Source organism: Ambystoma mexicanum, chromosome 10, assembly GCF_040938575.1.
Source record: "Ambystoma mexicanum isolate Mex_15411 chromosome 10, UKY_AmexF1_1, whole genome shotgun sequence".
In the NCBI taxonomy this organism is placed as follows: domain Eukaryota; kingdom Metazoa; phylum Chordata; class Amphibia; order Caudata; family Ambystomatidae; genus Ambystoma; species Ambystoma mexicanum.
Window position 1 is genome coordinate 922,353,485 of NC_090932.1, and position 26,421 is coordinate 922,379,905.

The 26,421-nt window shown below is 47.2% G+C and overlaps 1 protein-coding gene across 2 annotated transcripts in view; it reads right to left on the bottom strand.

The window, feature by feature from the left end:
• Positions 1 to 26,034, bottom strand: part of USP13 (ubiquitin specific peptidase 13) — a 748,772-nt gene extending 722,738 nt beyond the window's left edge. For both annotated transcript variants that reach the window (XM_069618675.1, XM_069618676.1), the window contains exon 1: positions 25,815 to 26,034. In XM_069618675.1, coding sequence (XP_069474776.1) covers positions 25,815 to 25,925 — 111 coding nt within the window. In that variant the 5' untranslated portion in view covers positions 25,926 to 26,034. The remainder of the gene's footprint in view (positions 1 to 25,814) is intronic.
• Between the last annotated feature and the right edge of the window lie 387 nt (positions 26,035 to 26,421).

Sequence of the window (26,421 nt, forward strand, 5' to 3'; positions counted from 1 at the left end):
GAGTCCCAAATTTACAAACTGAGCAGTTCCTTTACTCATGGCAAGCCCCTCTGTGATTGGGTTGCCAGGCCTTGTGGTTCTTATCTCTTAGTTATTCTTCCTAACAGATCCTCTTCTGTGATTCATTTTGGGGTTACCACCCTTGGGTATGTCAAGGTTGCTGTTCTGGGTCAACTGATGTTGGTTTTTTTTATGCTTCATTAGTAAATATGGGGATGAGGAAGAGGGATTTGGAGATAATACACCGATTACTTTTCTGTAAGCTTTGTTACTCCTCATCCCTGTACTGACACCCACCTCTCCCTCCCCGGTAGGGCTGGGTGATATACCAAGTTTAAGAGATGTATCGATATATTTTCAAAATCGATATAGGATGAGACAATATTGTTAACATTGTGATATATACATAATTATAGATATCCCAAAAAAATGTACATTTTGATTTTACACAGCTGTGTGTATTCTCAAACAGGAAGAGTCTGTATTTTCACTTTATTTTGATCAATGTCTTATAAATAAAGGTGTTTGAGACATCTCACATGAAGTTGGCGGCATACAACGGAGCATTTAACCCACATAAACCATATCAAGATATATATTGTATCACTAACAAAAACGTTGTTAAAAGGGGACGTTATGGTTAAGTTGCACTAGCAAAAACCTATTAAATTCAATGGAAAAACATTGTTACAGGGACGTTATGGTTACAGGTAAAACCGAAAATCCCCCGAAATTCGACAGTTATGGTAAGATAAGCAAACACAACTCACGCCACCAGAGTGCACTGCAAGGACTAACACCCATGGCATCAAAGATGCCATCACAAATCTCATTGATGACATCACTGATGACATCACATATGTGGCTGCCCCTGTTTTGTTCACTGACATGAGGAGGCCAGGTGCTTTTCTTCACTAACAGTCAGGAAGTAACAATTCAAAAGGTTCCATCTTTGTGTACGGCACCCTTCTCATATGTTCTTGCACTACTTTCCTCAGGATTCACTCACATCATATCATACATCTCCATATAGGGGAAGAGGAAAGCATAAAACAAAGCAATCATTTCTGTGCATGAAGATAATCAGTTAAGTTATGAACAGTTTCTGGTAATACTGCTCCTTTTTTGCTTACTGTACTTTCCCTGTATATGGTCATATTTGTATCCATTGTGGTGTCTTTAGGTTTTCTGTGCAGAAGTGCAATTATGTAGCAATGGTAGCTACCTCTTACCTGTTTCACAGTACCCGAAACTCTAAAACGAATCATTCATGATTTCACTATGTAACATGAGAAGATTTTCAAGATTACACTTCTATAGGGCATGGTGCAGACAATGGCTACGTGTCCACATGAGTTGGTTCATGTACTGCAAGGAAGTCTGTAACACAATGGTGTGTATAGCAATGCATTGCGCAATGAACTACTTATTTCATGATAGTTCTTCCAATGATCTTTGATAGTTTTCTGCCACCTTTACAATAACAATCCCTTGTGGAGGCTTTCCATGAAAACTAAATGCACATGCGATGTCATCAATGAGATTTGTGATGGCATCTTTGATATCACGGGTGTTAGTCCAGTGCACACTGGTGGCGTGAGTTATGGTTGCTTAGCTTACCATAACTAGCGAATTGGGAGAGTGGGGGGCGTTCAGTTTAACCTGCAACCATACACAACGTTTTTTGCTTGAATTTCGTAGGTTTTTGCTACTGCAACTTAACCATAATGTCCCTTTAACTATGTTTTTTGTTGGTGAATTTCATAGGTTTTTAGTAGGGCACTGTAACCAGAACGTTGCTTTAGCATAGTGTTTTCAGTAAAGGCGATCGTTTTTCTGTAGCATAACTTAACCATAACGTCCCTTTAACAACGGCAACCCTTCCACAACAGCATATGGCCATAGCAAAGGAAAGAAACTCTGTGCATAGCAAAAAGGACAGGCTGGAAGCCAAAATGGAAAAATTGGTGAACAATCGTGCCGGCTGAAATGTTGCATACAAGGGTGTATTATTTACAAAATGAAACATCTCTAGCAGACCTGCACGTGTACCCCTTCCCCATGTAAAAGGGCGCCATCCCCTCAAAATCCGTGTGATGGGAGACGTTAAGGTGATACCTCAATGTCTTCCTCCCGTCACAACCAACTTCAGGAAATCCCCAATTCCCCACAATAAGTATCCACTCATGCTACCCCCTTCCCTTTGCTAATGGTGTGTATAAATGTGTACAAGTAAACGTTAATAAGTGGAATATGGAATATGTTTTTTTTGTTGAAATGCCGTTCTCACTCAGCGGCACACAGTCCTCGTTGGAATGACAGCAATTAAGGAAAAGGTAGATGCGCTACGGACACCGCAGTTGCCCGGCCTATCCACAATGGCAATGGAGGCATCCGTACGACGCCAGCCCGCTCCGTATGTCTGCATGTTGTCCTCCACCTACGATGACGTGTGGGAGGGGATATTTGGTCGTTGTGAAAATACACGCATGTGTATCTGTTCCTCTGTATCCTGGTAACACTGCCACTGTGCAGCATATGCAAACGAACGTTAATTAGGTTGCGGCACCCACCCACGGCCTACAGGTACCTATAGAGATAAACATCCCACCTGCTATACCCTGTAAACAGCCAGTGTCTCCAAAGATGCTCGGCACACCTATGGCGCCCTATTATTCAGTATAGAAGTGACAACGGTATGCACATGCGCACAGTGTATTCCACCCAAAACGCGTCCTGCGGACAGCAGTTCGAAAGGAGAGCAGTGGCGACATCACCATGCGACCGCATCCACACTGCGCGTGGGCCCTTATTTCGGTGACACGATCCAGACCCATGGACGGCAGCAAAGTACAGTGTTGAGGAACGTAGGGAGTGTTTTTCAGAAAGTACAAGTTTACAAACACACCACAATGGGAGGTTGTACATGTATTTAGGTTTGTAGGCCTGTTTTCCGGCTGCAAGGTCCCCACAGCAGCCCTACAAAAGGCCACACCCCAGAGCTGCTCCGCAATCCGTTTGCAGCTTTCCAGAACACAGTAGCAGGCCACATAGATTTGGCGTGTAAGTGATGTTGGACCAAATGGGCTGTGCTACATTGCGTTTGCAAGTAAATGCAACCATATCAGTCTGGCTCACTGTGCACAGTAATGTAGAAAATTAAGAATGGTTTTTCCTGTGACCCACACCCGCATTTGTGATAGTCCCCAATGTCATGCGTAGCAAGCTGAAACTGGGAGTATGTGCACGTGTGTTTTCCCCAAGGACAGCGAGGGCCGTGCCCCAATAAAGCAGAAACATTCCTGCTTCCCTTTCTATTGTCTTCTTTGCAGCACGCCATCATTGGGTACTGTTCAAAAGTTGCACACGCATCCACCAATAACATTGAAGAACTCCCCATGTAACAGTATAGGTTCTGTACAACAGTCCTCTGCGTACACATCATGCCCTGAAATGTTATTGTGCATTCCCTCTGCCTCCACAGTCCCATTTCTATTACCGCCTGACAGTTCCCGTATGTGGCTTTCGTGATGCATGCAGGCGTGGGGGATTAAATTACAACCAGGGTAGGGGGAGTTCGTTGTAAGGGGCAGCTCACATTATTACAGTAAACTCTTCAGCGCATCCTGTAGACGAGCAAAGAAAACTGCATTACCAATGGACGACAACAAAATGCCATTTGCTTGGAACAACTCTGCATTTCCACAACGGATGGGGTCATTGTTGCAGAAGAACATCTCACGCACTGACAAAAAAGTATACATGGTTCTGTTGACGAGACCCCTTCCGACCTCTATCTGGCGACAGCAATCACTGGAATAGGTGCATAGTAATCTTGGTGGTACACATGAGAAAAACACCTTGGCAGCAATAACAAGCTGGGTAGGGGATTGGGTCTTCCATCATAGATGTATAAAGTTTTTTTTTTTTTACTTTTTTGTTTTTACATGCGTGCAAGCAACTTTTTGTTTTTTCTCTTTATATGCGTGTCTGTTTGCCTCTCCTCACATTTTTACCACATGCTGGTCAATGCTTCTTGCACAGTGTAAAAGAAAACGGCATTGCCAATGGTGCTCAAATAAATACAATTTCTACTGAACCACTGCATATTTTGGGACCTCATGATCTCATAGTGGGTGGAGAACATGCCAGCAGTCTGCATAAATTCACACATGCCTCTGTTTATAGCACACCTTCCGACCTCTGACTGGGGACAAATTACACCGGCATGGACCCATACTCCTCTTAGTGTTATGCATGAGAAAATGACCTTGGCAGCAGGAAAAATCTGCATCACTGCGCTCAGCAACTTCTTCAGGTGACGGATTAAACGTCCACACGACATGTATCCCAAATGTAGACTTCCATAGTGCACCAAGACAAAGTCTACGTTCGTGACGGAGGCAACATATCTGCAAAGGCAAACCATCCCGCCGAAACTGCAGTCATCCCGACAGCCCCAAAAAGCGTCCACTCCTTCCAACCCGAAATTACCACGCACAAAAGGTCTCTCCATCTCGACCAAACTCACAACACAGTATTAGGAAGAAATGGTACCGCCCTTTCCAGTCAACCACTCCCTAAACACCTAATTGCCTATTTCCCAGAATTCCATTTCCATGGCCACCATGCTCAAAATGGCAGGATGTGGCGCGTGCGCTTTCCCATCTACAGTGAGGGCCACGACCCAGTAAAGCAGACAATACTTCTTCCCTTTGCACTGGCATTTTTGCAGCACTCCCTCTTTGGGTGCTGTCAAATTTTCAAAACACACATGCGGCAATCACATACAAAACCTCTGTATTGTACACTATCATTTCTGTACACCACTCCATATTTACCGTTAAACACTCTTAGTGCACGTTCCATTTGATTCCAAAGCCCCTACACCAGAAACTTCTGCTAAAGAATGCATGTGCAGCATCCAGAAAACCCTGAGGTGCACCCACCACACCTTTTGCCATGCACACAACAGTGCAGCCCTTGCCCACACCCACCACAACACTATGGATCCATGCATGCGACCATGTGGGCAGCTAACATCATGCACAAACATAACATACGTAACAGCACTTCTACCCAACTCCCCCACACCATAAAACACCCATTCATGAAAATGTGTCACAATTAGCAGAATCCACAAACATACCACAGCCTGCAGCACCCCAACCCACTGCCATTCACAAAGTATTGTGTCACTGGCAACCTAAGCACAACATCTTCACAACACTGGGCCTACTTCAATAAATCTGCATACAGCAGAGTAACCAAGCACATAAGATGCACTTCAACCATACCCTCTTCCATACTCACATTATATAAACACTGCACCCTGTGGCCACACTGTACAACTTCTCACTTCACCATCTCCTGTCATACACCAAATACTGTAGCATGTTACAACTATCACTACAACCATGGAAAGCACAATACACGCCTTTCAACACACGCGTGCTGCTGTAGCACGTCTACAATGTGCTCCACACCCATTCTCCAAAGATCACCCCCCTGTGCCTATAGGCTGCACTTCAACCATACTTGCTTCCATACTCACATTATATAAACACTGCACCCTGTGGCCACACTGCTCAACTTCTCATTTCACCATCTCCTGACATACACAACCATGGAACACACAAGACACACTTCTCTTCTCACTTGTGCTGTAGCACGTCTACAATGTGCTTCACACCCATTCTCCAAAGATCACCACCCTGTGCCTGATGCACTGTCAAACCTGCATTGCTGCAGTGGGAGTGCTCCTTGCACACATTCCCCGCACCGTAATGCAACCATGCATATCAGCATGTCACCAACTACCACTATCCACATACGCACCACTGCACCGCAAAGCAGCTATACAGCGTAAAATGCAACAGTTACCATATATACAAACAGTACACTGTCTCCGGCACACCTATGCCCTTTCAATCACATACTATGGTCTTACCCACTTCCACTGAGAAAGTATTGCATCACTGCCAACCTAACCACAAAATCGAGCTTCTGAGAGCAAAGGCAGGGAAGGAGTTGCTTCAACTGAGACAGGACTGGGAGGAGGAAGTAGGAGGACCCATGACAGAAGGGCAATGGGAGAGAGCCCAAAGGTACCATAAAAAAGGTGTCCCGGAATGCGAGACTCCAACAACTCCAATTGTATGTTACTCACAGGGCTTATCTGACTCCCGGGCAAATTGAAAGGTTTGGAGGCTCGGCTATGCAGAAATGTCCCAGGTGTGGGGAGGTGGAAGCGGGTCTGCTACACAAGTTCTGGGCTTGCCCGGAGATGCACAGATTTTGGGATGAGATTAAAACTAAACTGGCTGGTGGGGGTGTCGGCCTGGATGTGGGATCAGCTTGGCCATGCATGCTCGGGATTTTTCCCAGGCAACAGGATTTAATGAAGGATTTAGCCTACATCCTGGCCAAGCGCAGGATTGCAATGGGCTGGAAGGCGGCCCACAGAACCAATTTGGAGTTATGGTGGGCGGACCTCCTCAGATCGGTGGAGGCGGAATCTGTAGTTTGGTTTGAAGTGGTTACTAGGGGTGGGGAGAGGAGGAAGTAGGGCCTTTGCTGGCCTGGCGGCAATTGGTGACCTCTATGGCAATAACGAACCAGAGGACTCGGATGAATGCATAAGCACTGCGATACCTGATAATGCTCCTGTAGATGACATGAGTGAGCCGGCTCTAGTTTGTGAGGTGGGGGGGGGGGGACGGAGAATTACACTGTATAATGTGATGGTTTGATGCCGATTATGTACGTCCTAAACAGTTGTATTGTGTGTTGTTCTGTTTGGTTTTTTGAAAATAAATAAAAATAAAATTTAAAAAAAAAAAAAACTAACCACAAAATGTTCACAACATTGCCCCTACTCCAAGCAATCTGCACACAGCACACTATCCAAGCACATATAAGCTGCACTTCAACCATACCCTCTTCCATAATGACAGTATGCAAAAACTGCACCCAGTGCCCACACTGCGTGACTTTTCTCTGCACCATCTCCAACCACACATGAAAATCTTTACCATATTCTAACAGTGACCTCACCTGCGAAACCAAACAAACGCATGGCAGCTCACTTCTGCTGCTCTATTGTGTCTAAAATGTGCCCCACAACCCTTCTGTACAAGTCATTACCCTCTAACTGATGCAGTGGCAAAAATGCATTACTGCCGTGGGTGTGCTCAAGCCCTAGGCTCTTGAGTGCATGGCCAACGGCCTTCGGCCATGCACCCAATAGCCTACGCCTTGAACACACCCACTGCAACATAATGCCACCAACTACAACAATCCACATACACGCCACTGCCACCAACACTCCTACCCAACCTGCGCACCGCCATGGAGCTATGCAGCAATAAGCTGCAACAGTTACCATAATGTAGAAAGAAAACACTGTCTCCTGCACTCCTGGGCACTTTCATTCACATACTATGGGCATGCCCACTTCCATTCACAAAGTACTGTGTCACTGGCAACCTACCCACATACTGTTTGCAACATTGGCTCTACTCCAACCAATCTGCACACACCACACTATGCAAGCACCACCCTCCACTGGATGCAGAGTCAGACATGCATTGCTGCAGTGGGTGTGCTGAAGCCTTAGGCTCTTGAGTGCATGCCCTACAGCCTTCGGACATGCACCCAGTAGTCTAATCCTTCAACAGACCCACCGCTACTTCATGCACCCATGCATGCCACCATGTGCTCAACTACCGCAATCCATCTGCAGAGCACAGCCACCCGCGCTCCCACCCAACCTTTGTCATGTGCAATTCACTCCCCTTCTGAAAGTCACACTCACCACGAAAAGAGGTAGCTGCATAAAGGTTGCGGCACAAGCTATCAGGCCGTTACAACAGCTGCCTCCAATCACCACACAAAGTAGTCACCTGTCTAGGTACCCGCAAAGTGGCGCAATACGCACAAATACTGCAGGCACTCCTCCGTCATCTTCTTCCACCTATTTACATATGTCACATGAACCACTTCTCACTCCCCCACCCTCCTTTTCCCTCCCTTCTTGCCGCCAACACATGGCGTACGGTATATTTTCCAGACCCTTCCGCCGGCACACCATGGCGGGGTTAGCCAGAACATGTTGACACACAGCACGCTTCCCTCCAGCCAACGACTGGCCATGTCCAAGCACGCCGTTCTGCAAGCAAATGAGATTTCTGTTTGTGGAGGGAACAGGGAAATGAGTCCGCATAGCGGACCCAGATATCACAACATTTTAGAGACGTACATTTCAGTTGTTTGCAACAAAAGTACTGATCGAATTCCTACCAAACACACAAAAGCCCACTTTCTGACCCAAGCCCCCGTTCCTGCCGCAAATTTGGTTCAAATCCGTCCAGCTGTTCGGGCTGTAGCTGTGCGCAAAGTTTTTGCCCATTCAGTCTATGGAAAAGAAAAAAAAAAAATTGGGACCCCCTATAACTTTGCCCCCCCTGCACGGAACCTCACCCAACTTGGCGAAAAAATTCAGAGCCAGCCATATACTTTGTTTGCAAACTTTGGTGAGGATTCCTCCAGGGGGAAATCGAAGTTATAAGCCGCCGAAAAAGTGGTCTTCCTATGGGTTTAGCAACTTAACCATAACTACACGGCCGCTACCACGGGCCGTGTAATATCATAATACATTTTGATATGGACGGAGGATTTTGGGACTGGACAGACGCTTTATACCTCGGATAGGGGAGGTGGCTCTATAAAAGGGTAGGACGACAACTGGGAAAGGATCCAGAAGGTAGATCGCCTTCATGATTAAGCACTGGGATGAGGAAGAGCAGGACTAGAAGTAATAAAGATTACCAGTAAGTAATCAGAGCATTGTACACAATTCTATGTTACACAACGCAAATTATTACTAATGCTATCACTTGCACCCCACTCCCAAACACATCAGCAACTACACAGAGATCACTATCTTGGAGGAGAACAATCCATCAATAACTCCATCCAAGTCTATGTTTCTCCACTGGGCATTGTGGTAGGTTAGAAGTAGGAGACGGACTATCATGTCCCATGTTCAACTTGATTTTATTTAAATAATAACTAAAATACCTCAATAACCCTAATCTATCTGATGTCCTACCTAACAAAACTAAACTAGGGTGCTCGTCGTCAGGTGTGCAGAACAAACTTAATAAATCCGTCCTCTGTGAGAACTGGCCTAAACTAACCCTGGCCTAAAATAATCCTACCACTATTAATACAAAACAAAAGCCCAGGAGAATGACTCCCTTCTCCTGGGGGATGATTCTCAGCACAAGTCTCTTTAATAGGATATCTTCAAATAGCCTCTCGCTATTCTTTGTAATAGCTCCTTCAATTCTTTCAATGGGTTTTCCCAGACCTTTGGGTAATTTGTTCCACTATTTCTCCAGATACGCTTCTTCTCCTCAGGATGCATAAACAAAGTCTCTCTTTGATTCTCAGTCCTCACAGTCTTCTCATCTTAGTACACATTACATACCTTTAAGTGGTTACTATACTTTGGCCACTCACTGGGACTAGTATCTCTGCCCCCCTGGATGATGTTCGCTCTTCATACACTTTTGCTGATCACCGGGACAAAGAAGCAGGGTCCTCGAGTGATCTTCACTCTTTACATATGTAAGGGTGCAGAATAAGGGGACTGACACAAAGGTGGCATGATGGTTGGCAGAGACCTTTACTCTTCTTGCAAAGAAAGGAAAAGGGCCTAACTGTCCCTATTTCCATGAGGGGTTTCTCTGCCTCCACTAAAGACTAAAAAGGATCTCAGAATGGCTGTTTAACTTAAATGTCCACCATCCTGTGTTAAAATCCCTAGTTCTGTCTGTCACACTTATAACTAAAGTAGATAAAGCTTAAGTGTTCTTTGCCATCTAGAATTACTCCCTTCTCCTGGGTTTGTGATCACAGTTCACTTCAGGAACTTCAATAGTTATCACCAAGGAGAATGAATCCCTGGTTGGCGCGTTCTCTACACAGCTACGTTCAAACAATGTTCACCAGGGGGAATGACTCCCTTACCCTAGTTGCAAGTGTCCTGAAACAAACAAATTTTAAAAAAGCAACAACCCTCTTGGGTCGTGTATGTATCAGGAGGATGCCTCCCTTCCCCTGATTGAAAGGTTCTTTTAACACTTTGTAGTCAAACGCCAGGGGGTATGACTCCCTTCCCTTGGCTGGCAACTTGTCCTTACTTCCTTCCTTCACTTGTATAAGGGAGAATGCATCCATTACCCTGATTGAAAAGCTCCTTTAACACTTGAAATTTGGAGGATGACTCCCTCCTCCGGCTGCTTCTCTTTACAACGTGCCAGTCACTGTAGACCCAAGGGGAATTACTCACTTCCCCAGGATACTTCAATGTCTCCTCTGTTCAATACTACGAAGTTCCAATGGTGCTTGGCTCCGAGACCCAGGTTCTTATTCAAGTCGGCAGACCTGGTTCACTAACCTGTCAAGTACTACCATGAGGAAGAATCGCGTCTCTGTTTCGACTTGGGTCCTCGACCTGGGCTTCTCCGATTGTCAGTGGTTCTACTCCTTCCACTGACACGAGAAAGATTTCTTCTGATGCACAACTAGTCCTCTTGACTCTTGGGGGTCTGTGACCCTTCTCTGGTGATCAGTGGTTATGTCCCTTGCACTGACACAAGGAAGATTTCCTCTGATACAAACATATTCCTCTTGACTTTCAGGGTCCTTGACCCTTTTCTCAATGTTCATGTAATATGGATTACACCAGGGACCACACCAAGACCCTCTCTCCTCCCTCTTGTCCCCGCCAGCAAACCTATGCCTCCCTGGAAGTGGTTTCTCATTGGCTTTGCAGGTCTCCAACGTTCTCTGATGCTCTTCCAGCGGCTGAGCGTCTTCCCGCTGACAACAGTCTCAACACTTGCCAAGGACTGGCCGGTTAAGCTTCTTGGTGCAGTGCCATCATTCCTCTCGGATTTGTTCAAGTGTTCATTTCCTCGCTGGAGACTAGACTGCTACTCTCGGTTCTGGTGAGTGATCATCATGTCTATATGCCTCCTCTTTGTCAAGGTACTTTCAGGTTCCCTATAGTTATCTACCCGATAGTAGTACATAGGTTTACTCTCTACAAAGACGTTCTTCATGAAAGGAGAGGTTACAGGGTGTGGGGGGTGTTGATGTTACAAAGGCTGCACCCTAGATGGTCATCCACATCTCTGAAAGAGGGTGTGGGGGGATGGGGAGAGAGTCCCTCCCCATGAAATCCTGCATCATACCGCCCCCCAGGGGGGCTATGGGGTAGCTGCCTCACCTCTCTGGCCTCATGGGAAGGGGCTCCCTCTTGGGGAGAAGTGATGATATCTAGGGATTCGTCCCATATACTTTTGGCACTTACGGACGATGATGCAGGGTCCCAGAGTGATCTTCATTCCTTATATAGTGTTTGCAATTACTGGGATAAGGGTGCAGTATCCCCAAGTGATTTTCACTCTTTACACCTCGCTACCCGGGTCTCCCGCTCTCCCCTGTATTGAAGGGGTTCTGCATCAATGAGTCAGCTTTCTCTTTCTCTTCTCCATGGTCGGTAAGGATGATGATTGTCCAGTTTCTCCCTTGTCCCTCTTTTGATATGCTTTGCTCTTCTTTGGCGGTTTCAGCAATGGAAGGGTTTCTCCTTCGGCTCTGTGCCACGCCACCACATTCCTTCTTTGGTCTGTTGGTTGGGTACTCTACCCATGAACAGACCTCCTCTGGTCTGTTAGTGGTGTATTGCTGACTGCGCATGCCAACAGCAAGACACTTCTTTACTGGCCCCCCTCGAGTGTCCATCCAGGAACTCTTATGGGTTTCCTCTGCTCAGGTCGGGCAGCGTGACACTGTTCCTTCTTCTCCACATCTGCTTTCTGAAAGCAAGGCAGCGTCTCCTGTGGTTTTGTAGCCTCCTCGGACAGGCTGGTTTGAAACTCCTGGGTCTCACTTCCTTGATCTTTTAGCCCAGCTCTTTGTATGACGTTTTGCTGAGGTTTCCCCAGCTTCCTTTGTGTCTAGGTCTTATTCACAGTGCTTCCTGTTTGCCTCTTTGTGTCAGTAATTGACAGACAAGCAATCTTCATTACTCTCATGTTCTTACTCATCACAGAATCAGGTTGATGTTGCTGTTCTGGTATAACATTACAATAGCACATGCAAGAGGAATTTAGTGGTCTGTCAGTTAATACTGTTGTACTGATTTTTGGGGGATAGTAATACAGGAGTTCCTAATGGGAAAGGGAATCCTTATCCCCAAGAGGGGCGGGGGTCTCTCCCTGTGAGGTCCTGCTTATCGCCAGCCCTAGGAAGAATGTTGCCTTACAGGAAGGGGTTCCCCTCTTGGGATAAGTGGCTGAATCCCTTGATTTGTCACACCATACAGACATTGCTGTGCCAATGACATACTGTATTTCACCACAAACAGACAGCAATCAACATCTGCTACTCAGTGATTGGATAGAACTTTATTTACTCCATCTCCCTTCTCTAATGTAGTTGGTCATTCTTTCATCTTCAATCTTAACAAAGAGTTAGGTACCAAACATTAAAAAAAAGAAAAACATAATTCACATTTTGCATATTTGTTAATACACAAGAACGTGCTTGCTATTTCAGTGGTTATTTTCCCACAGCAGACTTGGTTTAGCTCTTCACCATGCCCCATACCAGAATTCTGGCCTGCTCCATGTTGAACATGATCCTTATTTAAGTGTGGGAACCTCAGTTAGGATCTATCCCGGTTGTATTCCTGCACCATAACAGTCTTTCGCCATCTGTCCCTCCGGATCCTACCGGCCAGAGTTCACAAAGAGAGGCTCAATGCTAGGCTGTCAGCAACACCTCCCTCTTAATGGGTACCAGTGGCAATGTCGAAGCCACGCATGGGAACTGCACTGCAGGTTATCGGGATTCAGGTTGAGGTCCTGAGTATATGGGGACAGTCCTGGAGGAGATAATAGACGAGGCTTCTGGCTAAGGACAAGCGGACAGGCAACTCTCACCCATTTGCGGGTTGGATGTAAAGGCAAACCATGCACACAATGGAAACGCGTTTCTAGGTTAGGTATGACAAGACAAGAATACATGTTTCCTTTCTCATTGCATCTCAGTTCGTATTAAAGACATTTTAGAACCACAAACAACCAGGGCGTTAAACAATATTTTTGTTTTTTTAAAGGGTCCATGGTTGTAAAGGGGCCCTAGGGCATGTATGAGATCTTCAGCCATCTCTTTGTTCTGTAAGACTTGTACTCATACTCAGTGGCGTCACTATAAATCGGTATTAAGGGGGGGGGGACTAGCGGTCACAAATACAACAACAGGGGGCGGGCAGTGGCACATCAACAGGACAAACTCGTTTAAATATATCTATATGTCACCACGCTGGTTAAAAAAAAATGTGACATTAAGCACGTTCAGAGTAGTTTTAAGACAATAGAGGTTTTCCGTCAGGTTAATATAAATCCTAAAGTGCCTTATGCCCTCATCAAGAGGCTGCATTCATTTAACTCAATCAATTAGCACAGCTTCAAACAATGTGTAGTGAGAGGTGCTATTTAGCAGAAGAGTCATCACTTCCAGGACATCTTTAAATAATAGCCAGTCAAAAAGAGTCAGTTTAACTCAACCTCAGTTTCACATGACAGTCAAGGACAGTCTGTTTAACAGATGAATATTGCCTACAGGGGCAGAGTACGGGGGGAGGCAACTACCCCCTTGATTCTTTAGCAATGGTCGCAGGAATCTCATGTTGCCCCTACAGCATTGTTTACAGTTTGAGTTTGGTTATACATCCTAGTGGCGGCTGGTACATTTTTAATTGGAGTAATGTAAATATTTCCCCCAAATATGCCAGAGCAACCGAGCATAGCGAGTGAGCCATCGAACCAATCAAGAGGGGTTGGAGGTGGGCCTCCCCGAGAAGTTTTTTTTAATAATGGCTTTAAATAGTGCATTTTACAGCACACTTTTTTTACAAAATTGGCCAAAAAGCTAGAGTTGTCAAGTGGTTTTGTAGGGTAACTCCTGACATATTCCAATAGATGCATGTCACCAACAGCGCACAGGGTTTCAAACTGATGGGAGCTATATAGCTCTTGGTTGTAGCCTAGAAGAACCTGGTTTGCTTGAGAACAACAGCTTCCTGAAGCTACTTTTAGCTTCCCAGGCCAATTAATGAAGAACAAATACACCTATGTAATTGTAACTCTGTGTGTTTTGAGACAATCTATAAACAAACATTAGGACACATCTATAAGACATTTAAAGCATGTAGTATCATAAATAATGGACACAGTTATATTATATGTTTGCATCTTATGTGGAAGTTAAATATGAGAAAGGCGATTTTTCATGCTGGCTGTGCCCATACATTTCCATTCTGGCTGCACCAATATATGCCAGTATTCCCATATGCCTCTCAGAAATCTAGCACTGGATGACTGTCAACCACGTCGTACTCAACACAGGAAAAACTGATAGCATGCTCTGCGGGAAGACCGCCCTCTTTCCCCAACTCACTCCGTGGGCACTCTCTCTAGACCCACTGCCTCCAACACAGAGTCTCTGCAGTCCTCGCTATCATCCTTTCATGCTTACTATGCTCATGCACTAATTGGGAGCTACGGCAACACAACTAAGAAAACTCCAATGGGTACAAAGCACAGCTGCAAGGCTCCTTCTAGCCCTCAGCCCTAAACAACGCATCTCTCCAGCCCTCTGTGTCCTTCACTGGCTTGCGGTTGGGCATTGATCCATCTTCAAGGCAATGTGCATCACCCACGAGCACTCCACAACACAGGAACAGAATAACAGCAGCACAAACGTGCACAATACAGGACTACAGAAACCTCAGATCAGGCGCAGCACATCACGCATTCCATTTTTTTTTTTTTACATTTTCTTAAACATTACAACACAAACATCCACAAATCAATCAACATATACCATTGCATAGGTTATCTCATTGTACCTAATTTTACCACACACCCCCAGCTCAACCTGCCAAGCCTATTGTATTGTGCGTCTGCAATTATAGTAGGTCTCCCTCTCCTGATGCCATCTCCGCCACTTCAGCTCGTCCTTCACTCGCAGTAAATGTTACAGTCAGTGCTATCCACCGCTGGATATCTATACTAGCTTCAGTTTTCTGCTCCATCAGTGTTTTCTCCCACGCTCCTGTTTCTGCTTTGATCCATTTATCCAATTCCTTCCACCATCCTGTTATACTAGGTTCTTTATGATCTTTCCATCTCATGGTGGTTCCATGTGTTAATATCCCCGCAAAAACATTGCCATACAAAAATATTTGGCGATATAAATGCATGGAACCTGCGGGGGACACCCTGCAACCCCCGTATTATTTTAAAAGGAGATGTGGACACCACCGCAAACCCCGCTCCTAATATTATCCCCACCAGAAATAGCACCTATGGCCGCTCCCGACGACCATATATGAGAATGCATTACTTACCGTAAAAGCATTTCTGATGATTGTATCTGCTTAGATTCACATGCTGTGCATAGGTCCGACATCCAGTGGTCACTGCGGAGTATTGCATTTTGTTTTTCGTAGTCGAAAAGGGACGTCGACAAGGCGTGTCTGAAATACTATCCCTATAGTGACGTGTGTTGTACCCACAATCCCTCACGCGTCGAGGTCCCTCTGTTTGTATTTTTCTGCCCTGAGGGAGCCTTCTAGACGTGAGTGAGTACAGAAAAGAGAGATATAAAAGGAAGTCTATGTTCCTTCCATCCGAGCGGGGAGGAAGGGTGGGCGCATGTGAATCTAAGCAGATACAACCATCAGAAATGCTTTTACGGTAAGTAATGCATTGTCTTCTGATGCTTGTTAATCTGCTTAGAATCACATGCTGTGCATAGACTAGCGAGCAGTACCCGGAGTTGGCGGTGGGTTATGAGAAGGAACAGTAGAGAAAAGATGTCTCAATACTGCCTGACCCACCTGGGAGTCAGATCTCGAGTGTGCATCTAGACAGTAGTGTTTTGTAAAGGTGTGCACAGAACTCCAGGTAGCCGCTTTGCAGATGGACTCAAGGGGAACATTTGCAATGAATGCTATGGACGCCCCCGTGCCTCGAGTAGAGTGTGCTCTAGGCTTAAAGGGCAGTTCTCTCTTAGCAAGAGTATAGCAGAGAGTGATGCATTGAACAATCCATCTAGAAATAGTGGACTTTGAAACTGCATCCCCTTCTCTTCCTGCTGCCACCGAGACGAAGAACTGATTAGTCTTCCTCAGTGGTCTGGTTCTTTCCATGTAGAACATGACCGCTCTGCGCACATCTAGTGTGTGCAGAGTTTTTTCTCCCAAGTTGGAAGGATTTTGAAAGAACGTTGGCAGTTCTATAGACTGGTTTACGTGGAATTTCGATATGAACTTCGGAGCAAACCTTGGGTGCGTGCGTAGAACCACCTTATCTTTGTGAACTGTAACGAAGGGGTCTAGAACAGAAAGAGCCTGTAGTTCACTTACCCTCCTGATGGAGGTGATAGCTATTATAAAAGCAGTCTTAAGAGTGAGGTCTTTAAGAGATGCTTTGTGCATGGGTTCGAAAGGTGAGCCCATGAGTCTGGTAAGTACCACGTTAAGGTCCCATCCGGGAGCTGGGTCAGCTATCGGGGGGTGTATTCTCTTTATTCCCTCCATGAAGGCCTTTATAACAGGGATCTTCCACCACGACACCTTGAGTTGGGAAGTGGTGTATGCAGAAAGTGCCGCTAGGTGGACTTTAATGGAATTGAACACTAGACCTGAATCCAATAAGTGGGTCAGGTATAGAACAATATGTGTGGGAGAGCAGTCAATTGGGTTGATGCCTTTCCCTCTGCACCAGAAGACAAATCTCCTCCACTTGCTAGAGTAGCAGTGGCGAGTGTTAGGTTTTCTGGCTTCCCTGAGAATGTCCATACATCTCTGCGGAAGCAGTAGATGTCCGAATTCTATGATCTCAGGAGCCAAGCTGCTAAGTTCATGTTCTGGGGGCATGGATGCAGAGTCCTGCCCTTGTCTTGTGACAGCATGTTGTACGGGCAGGGGAGTTTCACTGGGGGAGATAGAGACATCTCCATCAAGTGAGCGAACCATGGCTGTCGGGCCCACATTGGGGCCACCAGTATCATGGTTACTTGTTCCTGGTGCATCTTGTGCACCACCTTGTTGAGAAGGGGAGTCGGGGGGAAAAGCGTAAACAAATTTCCCTGACCATTGCATCGACAGACCGTTCCCCTTGGATTGGTTCTGGGGGTACCTGGAGGCGTAACTTAGGCATTGTGAGTTCTCCAGGGTTGCTAATAGGTCTATCTCTGGGAATCCCCATTGTGTGAAGACGTCGAAGACGATGTCTTTGTGCAGTCGCCACTCGTACTCTTCGGGCAGGGGGAAATCTCTGCTGAGTTTGTCTGCCAGCAGATTGAGTTCCCCTGGTACATGTTCTGACAGTAGGAACATGTTTTGTTTGAGAGCCCACTTCCATATATTTTGGGCCAGTTTGGACAGTCCTGGAGAGTGGGTGCCCCCCTGCTTGTTGCTGTAGTACATGGCTGTGGTGCTGTCTGTAAGGACCAACACAGTTTTGCCTTGTAGGTGTTCCTGGAAGGCTTTTAGCGCCTTGAACACAGCTAGTAGCTCCAGTAGATTTATGTGTTTGGATGCTACGTTCGGAGTCCACACTCCGTGAGCAGTCTGATGGGATAGGTGAGCCCCCCATCCTGTTAGGGATGCGTCTGTGGTTAGAGTGGCTTCTGCTGCGGGTGTGGCAAAGGGTTTCCCTTTTTCCAGGTTTTCCTTTGTCCACCATCGTAGCGAGAGAACCAAGGCCTGCGAGACCACCACTGGATCGTCCCATAATCCGCTGGCCTGACACCACTGGCTGTTGAGCCACTCTTGCATAGGGCGCATGCGCAGGCGCGCGTGAGGTACCAAATAAATACACGATGCCATCATGCCTAGCAAGCGCATCGCTTTGCGTACAGTCACCTCTCGACCGGTCACATATTGAGGGATCTGAAACAGCATGTTTTGGACCCTCTCGTTGGAGTGGAAGACGAGGCCGTCCTTTGTTTGAATTAGAGCCCCTAGGAATTGTTTGATTTGGCTGGGGTCTAGGCTGGACTTCTTTTCGTTGATGGAGAAGCCCAACTGGAACAAAAGGTCTACAGTCTTTTGGGTATTGGAGAAGCATGTTTCGTAAGAATCCCCTGTTGTGAGCCAGTCGTCGAGGTAAGGGTAAACTGGGATGGACAACCTGCGCAGGTGGGCCGCTGCCACTGCCAGTACCTTCGTGAATACCCTTGGTGCTGATGCTATGCCGAAGGGTAGCACTCTGAACTGGTAGTGTTTGCCCTCTATCATGAACCTGAGGTATCTTCTGTGCGCTGGCAACATTAAAATATGAAAGTATGCATCTTTCATGTCCAATGTTGTCATGTAATCTCCCTGTGATAGCAGTGGGATCACTTCCTGTAAGGTCACCATACGAAACTTCTGGGGTTTGATAAACTTGTTCGCTGGGCGCAGATCTAATACAGGGCGCATGGTTAGATCTTTTTTGGGTACAAGGAAGTACACTGAATAAATACCTTCCGTTACCTGAGATAGAGGCACAACCTCTATGGCTCCTTTTTCCAGCAGTTGTTGTACTTCTTGGAGAAGGATAGCAAGGTGTCCCGGTGTCATGCGTCGTCCCCTCGGGGGTCTGTATGTTGGGGAACTGTTGAATTCGATGCAGTATCCGTGGGTTACGGTGGAAAGTACCCAGCGGTCTGACGTTATTCCCTCCCATGCTGGAAGAAAGGATGTTATCCGGCCCCCAACCGGTGTTGCATGGGAGGGGACGCGAATCTTCGCGTCACTTGGTGTTGTTGGGGGCTTGGGAGCCTCTGGGGGTGGACCCCCGACCTCTCCCTTTGCCCCTGCGCTGGCCTCTTTGGCTGTACTGCCCACTATTGGTCTGGTAACTGGTGGCAGGGTACTGTTGCTGCTGATTCTGCTGTTGGCGTTGGCCACGAAAAAAGCGTTTGTTGCCATAGCCCCGTCTGGTAGTGGGCTTAGAGATCTGGTCAAGAGTTTTGATAGTATCGAACTCTTTTTTTAGCCATTTCCAGAGCCTCATCCACCGCTTTCCCGAAGAGGTTTGAGTCTTCAACAGGTTTATTTATTAAAGACGCCTGTGTCTCCGGTTTGAACCCCGAGTTGCGCAGCCATACATGGCGTTTTAGGAGTATTCCCTGAACCAGGGAACGTCCCGCTGTCTCAGCAGCATCCAGAGAGTTCTTTACAATACTCTGGTTGACCTGGGTTCCTTCGCCAATAGTTGATAGCAGGCGTGTACGTAGTGGTTCCGGCGCTTCTTCGGCGTCCTTGCGCAGTTTGGCCCACTGCGCGTCCGCGTAACTAGCTAGCAAAGAATTGTTGTTCGCAATTCTTGCCGAAAAGGCAGCAGAGGATGTGACTCTTTTAGCAAGGGCATATAACCTCTTGCCCTCCTTGTCAGGTGGTGCCTCACTGGTGGACAGCGGCACCCCTGCCCTCTTCCTTGTATTAGTTACTACAAGGGAATCCGGAATGGAATGTCCCCTGATGTACAGCGGGTCTGAGGGTGAAGGAGTGAAAAGTTTTTCAATCCTTGGATTAACTCCTCTGATTAGTGCGGGTGTGGATAGCGAAGGGATGATTCTTCTTTTCACTGAAGCGAGGAGGGGAATGGTCTGGCTGACTGGGGGTTTCTCCTTAATTACTCTTTCCACAAAGTCTATTTCCGGAGAGATCTCCCCAGTGTCCAGTTCGAAATGTGCTGCTGCTCTGCGCAACAGGGCATTGAATGTGGGCTGATCGTCAATGGGAGACGTGTTTCCAACAGGTGAATTGTCAGGAGGATTTAGGTTCAGGACATCAGTGTCCGAATATACTGATGGGGATTGCCAGGGATGAGAAGGTCCTTCTGGATTTTCTCCAAAGCCTTCTCCTACCATGTCTGGGCTGTCTTCCAGACCTTCCTCTTGGTTCTGTCCCTCTTCATTGTCCAGAAAATCATCCTCCTCTTCCAAGTATTGTTCCTCACCAGTGAGGTCATACACATTATGGAAGTCTAGGGCTGTGTCCTGCCTCGGGTATTTGGCCCTGGGGTCCTCCTGAGGCCCTTCTCTTGGGAGTGGGAGGGTTCTGGGTGTTCATAAACCTCTCCATGCAGAGATGGAGCCTTTCCATGTCTAGCGGGGGAAATTGAGTTTCATCTTGCTGAAAACGGCTCGACCTCTCCCACAACGTCGAGGAAAGTGTCCCGTGGCCTTCCGAAAAGCCTTCCGGTGTGCTGGGGGTCCCCCCGACTGAAGGGGGTAGTCCCTGTCTTTCTTCTGGCTTTTTTGGCGTGTCTTTCGACCTTTGCGTAGCGCTCGACGTGTCCTTCGGCGTACGCTTCTGGGTGTCGGCTACAACGATCCTCGCCAAGCTCTCTGTGACTCGTTTGTCAGCGGAGGGCTGTGGTTTCGACGTTACGGGTGTCGAGCGTTGTACGGCGGCGTGCGCTCTCTGCTGGTGCGCGTCGGCCGATGGTTTGGGGGTGGCGCCCTTATTTGCCGAAAGCCCAGTCGCTGGTCGCGGCTGCGGTTGCGAGAGGGGCTTCGGACCCGAACGGTCCGAGGAGGCCGCCGGTATAACCTGCGTCTCCTTGGGCGCTGATGCTTTCTTCGTCTTCGACGAAGAAGAGCTATGGGTTATGTGTTTATGTGTTGTATCGTGTGCGTCAGTGTCGCCGGGGTGTTCATCCCCATAAGCAGGGCGTGAGCCGAGCCCGTCGGGGCCGGGGACAGACGACGAAGAGCGCGAGCGCTCTTTAGAGGGGTGTACGACTTCCGTAGCGGAGGTCGTGTTATCACGTTCCTCGTCACTGTCGGTGGTAGCAGCGGCGGGTGAAGACCCGGCCTTCGACATCGCGTAGGCCGCCCACCTCTTGACCCTACGGTCTTTTAGAGTCTTTGGCTTTAGGAGCCGACAAGCCGAGCAACCGTCCTCTTTGTGATCGAGGGGCAAGCAGCGGTTACACCGTGAATGCTTGTCCTTCCAAGTAAACTTGCCCTTACAAAGTGGGCAAAACCTAAAGGGTGTCCTCTCCATAGCCGAGGCAATAAACCGTGATAACTACCCCAAGGGAAAGGAAGGGGAAAAGGAAAGGCATTCTCAGAAAAAGAATCAGAGATGTCCCACGACCCCACTCTCCCTACTGTATTAGGCCTGCGAGGCCAGGCCACGTGTTCGGCAACACCGAAGGATCTCCTCCGCTCGTCCCCTCCGTCGAAGATCTTGCTCGGCGGAGATAGCTTCACAACTGCGTCGAGGGAGGGATCGATATCTTAATCTTTAAACAGGAAAAAAACGACCAAAGGTCGAGGAGATGGAATCTGCAATGTCTCTCGAGGAGCTCCGCGTAAAGGCGACCAGTAGCTGGGCGGAAAAAAACAATCTGAGGGACCTCGACGCGTGAGGGATTGTGGGTACAACACACGTCACTATAGGGATAGTATTTCAGACACGCCTTGTCGACGTCCCTTTTCGACTACGAAAAACAAAATGCAATACTCCGCAGTGACCACTGGATGTCGGACCTATGCACAGCATGTGATTCTAAGCAGATTAACAAGCATCAGAAACAGAGATATTTTTGGTGGGGATAATATTACCCGATACCCTCGTGGCTATGCTACGTTTAGCTAATATATACATCAGATCTTTAAGCCTATTCAGTGGTTTGTCCTTCCTGTTGCTCTTGTAGCAACCCAGCATGCAAGCCTCCGGAGTCTGTATGTCTAGCTCAATGCCACCCTGAGCTGCCTTATGCTTGACCCTCCTCCAGAACCCCTGCACTATCGGGCATCCCCAAAACATATGTATAAGCCTGACATTTTCCATCCTGCATCTTGGGCATTCCTGGCTGGCCGCCCTTTTAAATGTTGCTATGACAGCAGGTGTGAGGTATGCTCTGTGTGTCACATACAGTTGTATTAGCTGCAGTCTGGCGTTTCTGGAGACCTTCTTGTGGTACCATGTGATCCTTTTCCATATGCTATTTTCCAAGGCCCTCCCCAACTCCCTTTCCCAGTTCTCTTTACATTTTAATTCAGACTTCACGCATTCCCGTGACAAAATCAATAAGAATAGGAGGCTCTGCTTTCTCAGTCCAAGCACCCACCTTCTGGAATTCCATCCCATTAAACATCTGTCGCATAGAAGAACACGTTGCATTCAGGAAGGGGCTCAAAACCCGGCTCTTCCCTTGTACAGCCTGACAATCTCAGCCTAGCTCCAGGATGAATTATTACTCACCCCGGACTGGAATGCTGGGGCACCGGAGGAGTCGCCAAGGAGGGAAACATTTCCACCTCCATTGAATGCATTTGCAGTGAAGCCTTCATTATAAGCTCTGCAAGATAATTTCCATTATGCAGTCAGGCTCCCTTCAAATGGTTTGTCAAGCAAGCCATCAAAATGAAACATAACCGCGTCCGCACCGAAACGGCACACTCTCCTGCATAGTTCTCAAACACTACTCGATTACACACACCCAAAACATGCATCAACTCATCCTATACAATGCAGCTGAGACTAGTGCTGGATGATTTGGACCAAGTCATATCTCAATATTTTTGGGCCCAATGGCGATATACGACATTATACGACATATATCCAATATTGTTTATGTGGTTTAAAAGCTCAGTTGTAAGCCAACTACATGCGAGATGCCAAAAGTACTAATACTGAACAGTAAATGCAAAACACAACTCTAACATGGTCAGTTAACCTCATCGGAAAAAGGCAAATGATTCAAAAAGGACAACATCTCAGCAATAATGGCAATATTAACAAAAAGATTTAAGTAGGATAAACATCCCTATATGCACTGAAGTAGGCATTAAGTGACATTTGTCATATTGATTTGTCATCATCTTAATTTAATGGGCGACAGATACATATATCTCAATGTTAACAATATCGTCTAATCCTATATCGCTTTTGAAAATATATCGTCTGTCTCGTAACATTTGAGTAACCGAAGTAATGCGCCCAGATACCCTTGGGCTAAGTGCGCTATATAAATAAATATCTCCAAAACTCGCCCAGCCCTAGCTGAGGCCCATGTAAAATTCAGACCTGCCGTTCACCTAATCTGATTCTTCTGTCTATCCCGCTCCCCTGACATTTTGTCACGCCACCCTTTCACCTGATAACTATGGGTTTCTGCTAGGGACCTAGCCACTCCCTACCCACCTTCATACTGCCTAAAAATGCACACACACATTTTATAACTCCTTTCTTCACGTCTTACATCTCGGACTACGATCTTCAGAAGGGCGTTAAACCCCACTGTGCTTCGAGGCCAAACCAATGGCAGTAGGCGCTATACAAGTGACACATAACAGAAGAAAGAACACAGGCTACGCAAAGAGCCAGCAAATGGGAGGGGCGCCAATTTGGGGGGTGGGAGGGGCAAAGCAGCAAATAGGGGCACCTGTGGTCATACTTTACTCTTTATAAGGATGGGCCTATAAATCCCATTTGTTCATTGTTGTTACTTGAAAAACAGCAAAGACGAGAGGTGTCACGTGACATGGGCTCCCTTGGCAGCTAGGAGGGGAGTGTGGACAGGTGGGAGACAGACGAGAAACAACATCGTGGGCAAATTATACAGCCAAGCATTGGACGGAAACGCGAAAGAGCCACAATTAAGTCTAGCTCCGCAGGAATATTTGGTACTTTTTTGTACGGGTTGGGGGGCTGCAGGTGTTGCCACCCATCACTGCCAACTTCCACCGTTTCGCCCCACCCTTCAGCAGACCGTGGTGTAAACCGGCAATCTGTCTTTGTCCTCTGTGACAATCAGGCCCCTCTAAACTAGAGCAATTCCCAAGACCGGGGGCAATGCCGGGTGACACATGAGATCTGAAGTGGATGGATAAAAATAACCTATCTTCCAACATGCCTGGAAAACGCCAGGCCGCTGAGTCACAGTTCAAAACACATGTATCTGTTCTAACTCAAATAATACTATCGAAAAACAGCGACGATTACATTAAGAAACGACGGATTCCGTTATTTAAAAAAAAAAATATTCTAGGCAGTTAATTGTTCCAATCCCTCCTGAAATTATAATCTTGATTTCCCTTCCCAAATTAAGATCGTGCCAACGGTTGAGAAAACCATGTAACACACTTGAAGAACAACTAGTTCGGAATTAAAATGTCTTGCTAACTTTTTCGTTCGGGGGACGGAATTAATCCTAGAACATGAGAAGGCTTTTAGGCCAAAAGATGAAAGCAGGAGTATTTTGGAGGTGCTCTGCTGGTTAACTAGGGCACATAAATCTAACACGTTGCAAGCAAAGAGCCACAACAGGGCTGGAGGAGGCACAACAGTGAGAAAAGTAATCCAGTGTGTCTAAAAGCAATGATATCTAACGTTGTTATATGTTTTATTAGCATTGCACCCTTATACAAAAAAATATATATGTTTTACATATGTCAGGGGCACTCTGGCCTGGTTTCTGAACTCCGTGTAAATTAAGTAAAGTGTCATTTCGTAATAGAACGTCACTTTTCTGGTCTGCTTCATATTCTGTGCTTATATTTATAAAGATACAGAATATGGCGCTAATACGAAAAATGTCGTTCCATCAAGGAAGGACACTTTTCTTATTTTCCATGGAGCTCAGAATCAGGCTCCCAGAGGAAGTTACAATGCATATTAGAGATGGGGAAATCCTAGTGCCATTTTTTTTCCCACCCTGAACACATTTAACGCGTGATTGGGGAGGAAACCATGTGCCTGGCTGAGCTGATTTGGAATGAAGCCTCTTTCAAAATGAGTGCTTGTCGGGGACATTAAACAGCACAGGTGGGTCGTCGCCGACATGCACACCGAACTGGAGTAGCACACCTGTGGCTGGAGTTTCCCAGTCAACACCTTCAATTTGACAGCCTTCCAGGTGCCCCGATTCCAGCCCAGCATCACTGGCGTTAAAACGGAGTTCAGTATTAACTGCCTGGGCCCGAATCGAGAACTGCATAAATCAGTAGGCGACATGCCCCTGGTGTGATGGATAGAAGTTGCATTATTGTCTATTTAATAACAAGTAGTATTCAGTTAACATTTAAACAATTGCGTGATCAACATTCATAATACACTCAATATACTTTCTAATACTAGCAGCTGTGGTTTAAGAGAACAGTGTGCGGTTTATGTAGGTAGCCTGAGCGATGATAATATAGTTGTATAGAGAGGTCATTAGTGTGGAGGAGGTACAGTGCTGCTGTATATAAATGGAGGGGCGTGATGCTGTACAAAAAAATATAGTCACAGTCCCGTATAAAGACAGCCTGTGCAGTGTGTAGAGGATGGGTCAGTGCATAGAAAGGTATGGCCAGATTGTTGTAAACTGTGAATGGCCTGCATTCCTGCTGCACAAAGCAAACAGGCTGCTCTTTGGCATTCTGCGTGGAAAGGTTGAGTGTGCGCCTTACTGTGTGGGCCGTTTTCTAAGGCCAGGCTGTGCATCGTTGGTTGTAGTTTGCGGATCACTTTGCTATGCAGGGCCATCGGAGTGCTGTACCGGGGTGGTCGTGATGTGGCTTGGTTGGAAAGGGCTGCGGTATTAGGAGAGGGCCACACTTGCGGTGTAGGGCGAGGCTGCGGTGTGCCTCGGCCCTCAGACAGCCAGCTTCCCCTCTTCCCTCCTTCTCCATGCCTCCTCCCCTCTCCCAAGTCCCGGCCGGCCCACACAAGCACTCACGGGCGAGTCGTAGGAGTAGGCGCACTCGGAGCGGTAGACGCGGTCTCCGGTCTTGGGCACGTGGATGGTGGGCATGTACGGCACGAGCAGCTCCCCCAGGTCCGCAGCCATCTTGGCGTGCCCGTGTGTCCGCTCTGACAGGCGCTGAGTGCGGCCGCGGCTGCCCCATGCACCGGCGTGGCCCAGCTATTTTTACCTCCCGGCAGCAAGTCACAGCCCAGCTGCTGCCGGCCTGTCCTGGGCCGCCGTGACGCGGCCAGTGTGCACGAGGGTCTGGGGGGTGGCAGTGCAGGCCCGCTGCCACACGAAAACCTGGCTGTGTGTGTACGCACCAGCATCCAGGCCAGAGCATGGCTGTGGATAGGTCGGTGTTGTGGAATGTTTGGTATCCCGTAGATTATCTGAGCCAAAGCTTAGACGCGGTACACCACGAAACACTGACAGCATGGACTTCCGTGCAGGGGTCGGGAGGGATGCACGGTTCTGGGCGTTTACCGGATCCAGTGCGGGAAAAGGGGCGAGTGTCAAAGTATGCTGCTCACTTGTGTAGAAAGGCTGAAATTCTCGAAGCGTACAGCACCACGGTAAGATTAGTAACCCCGGAGGT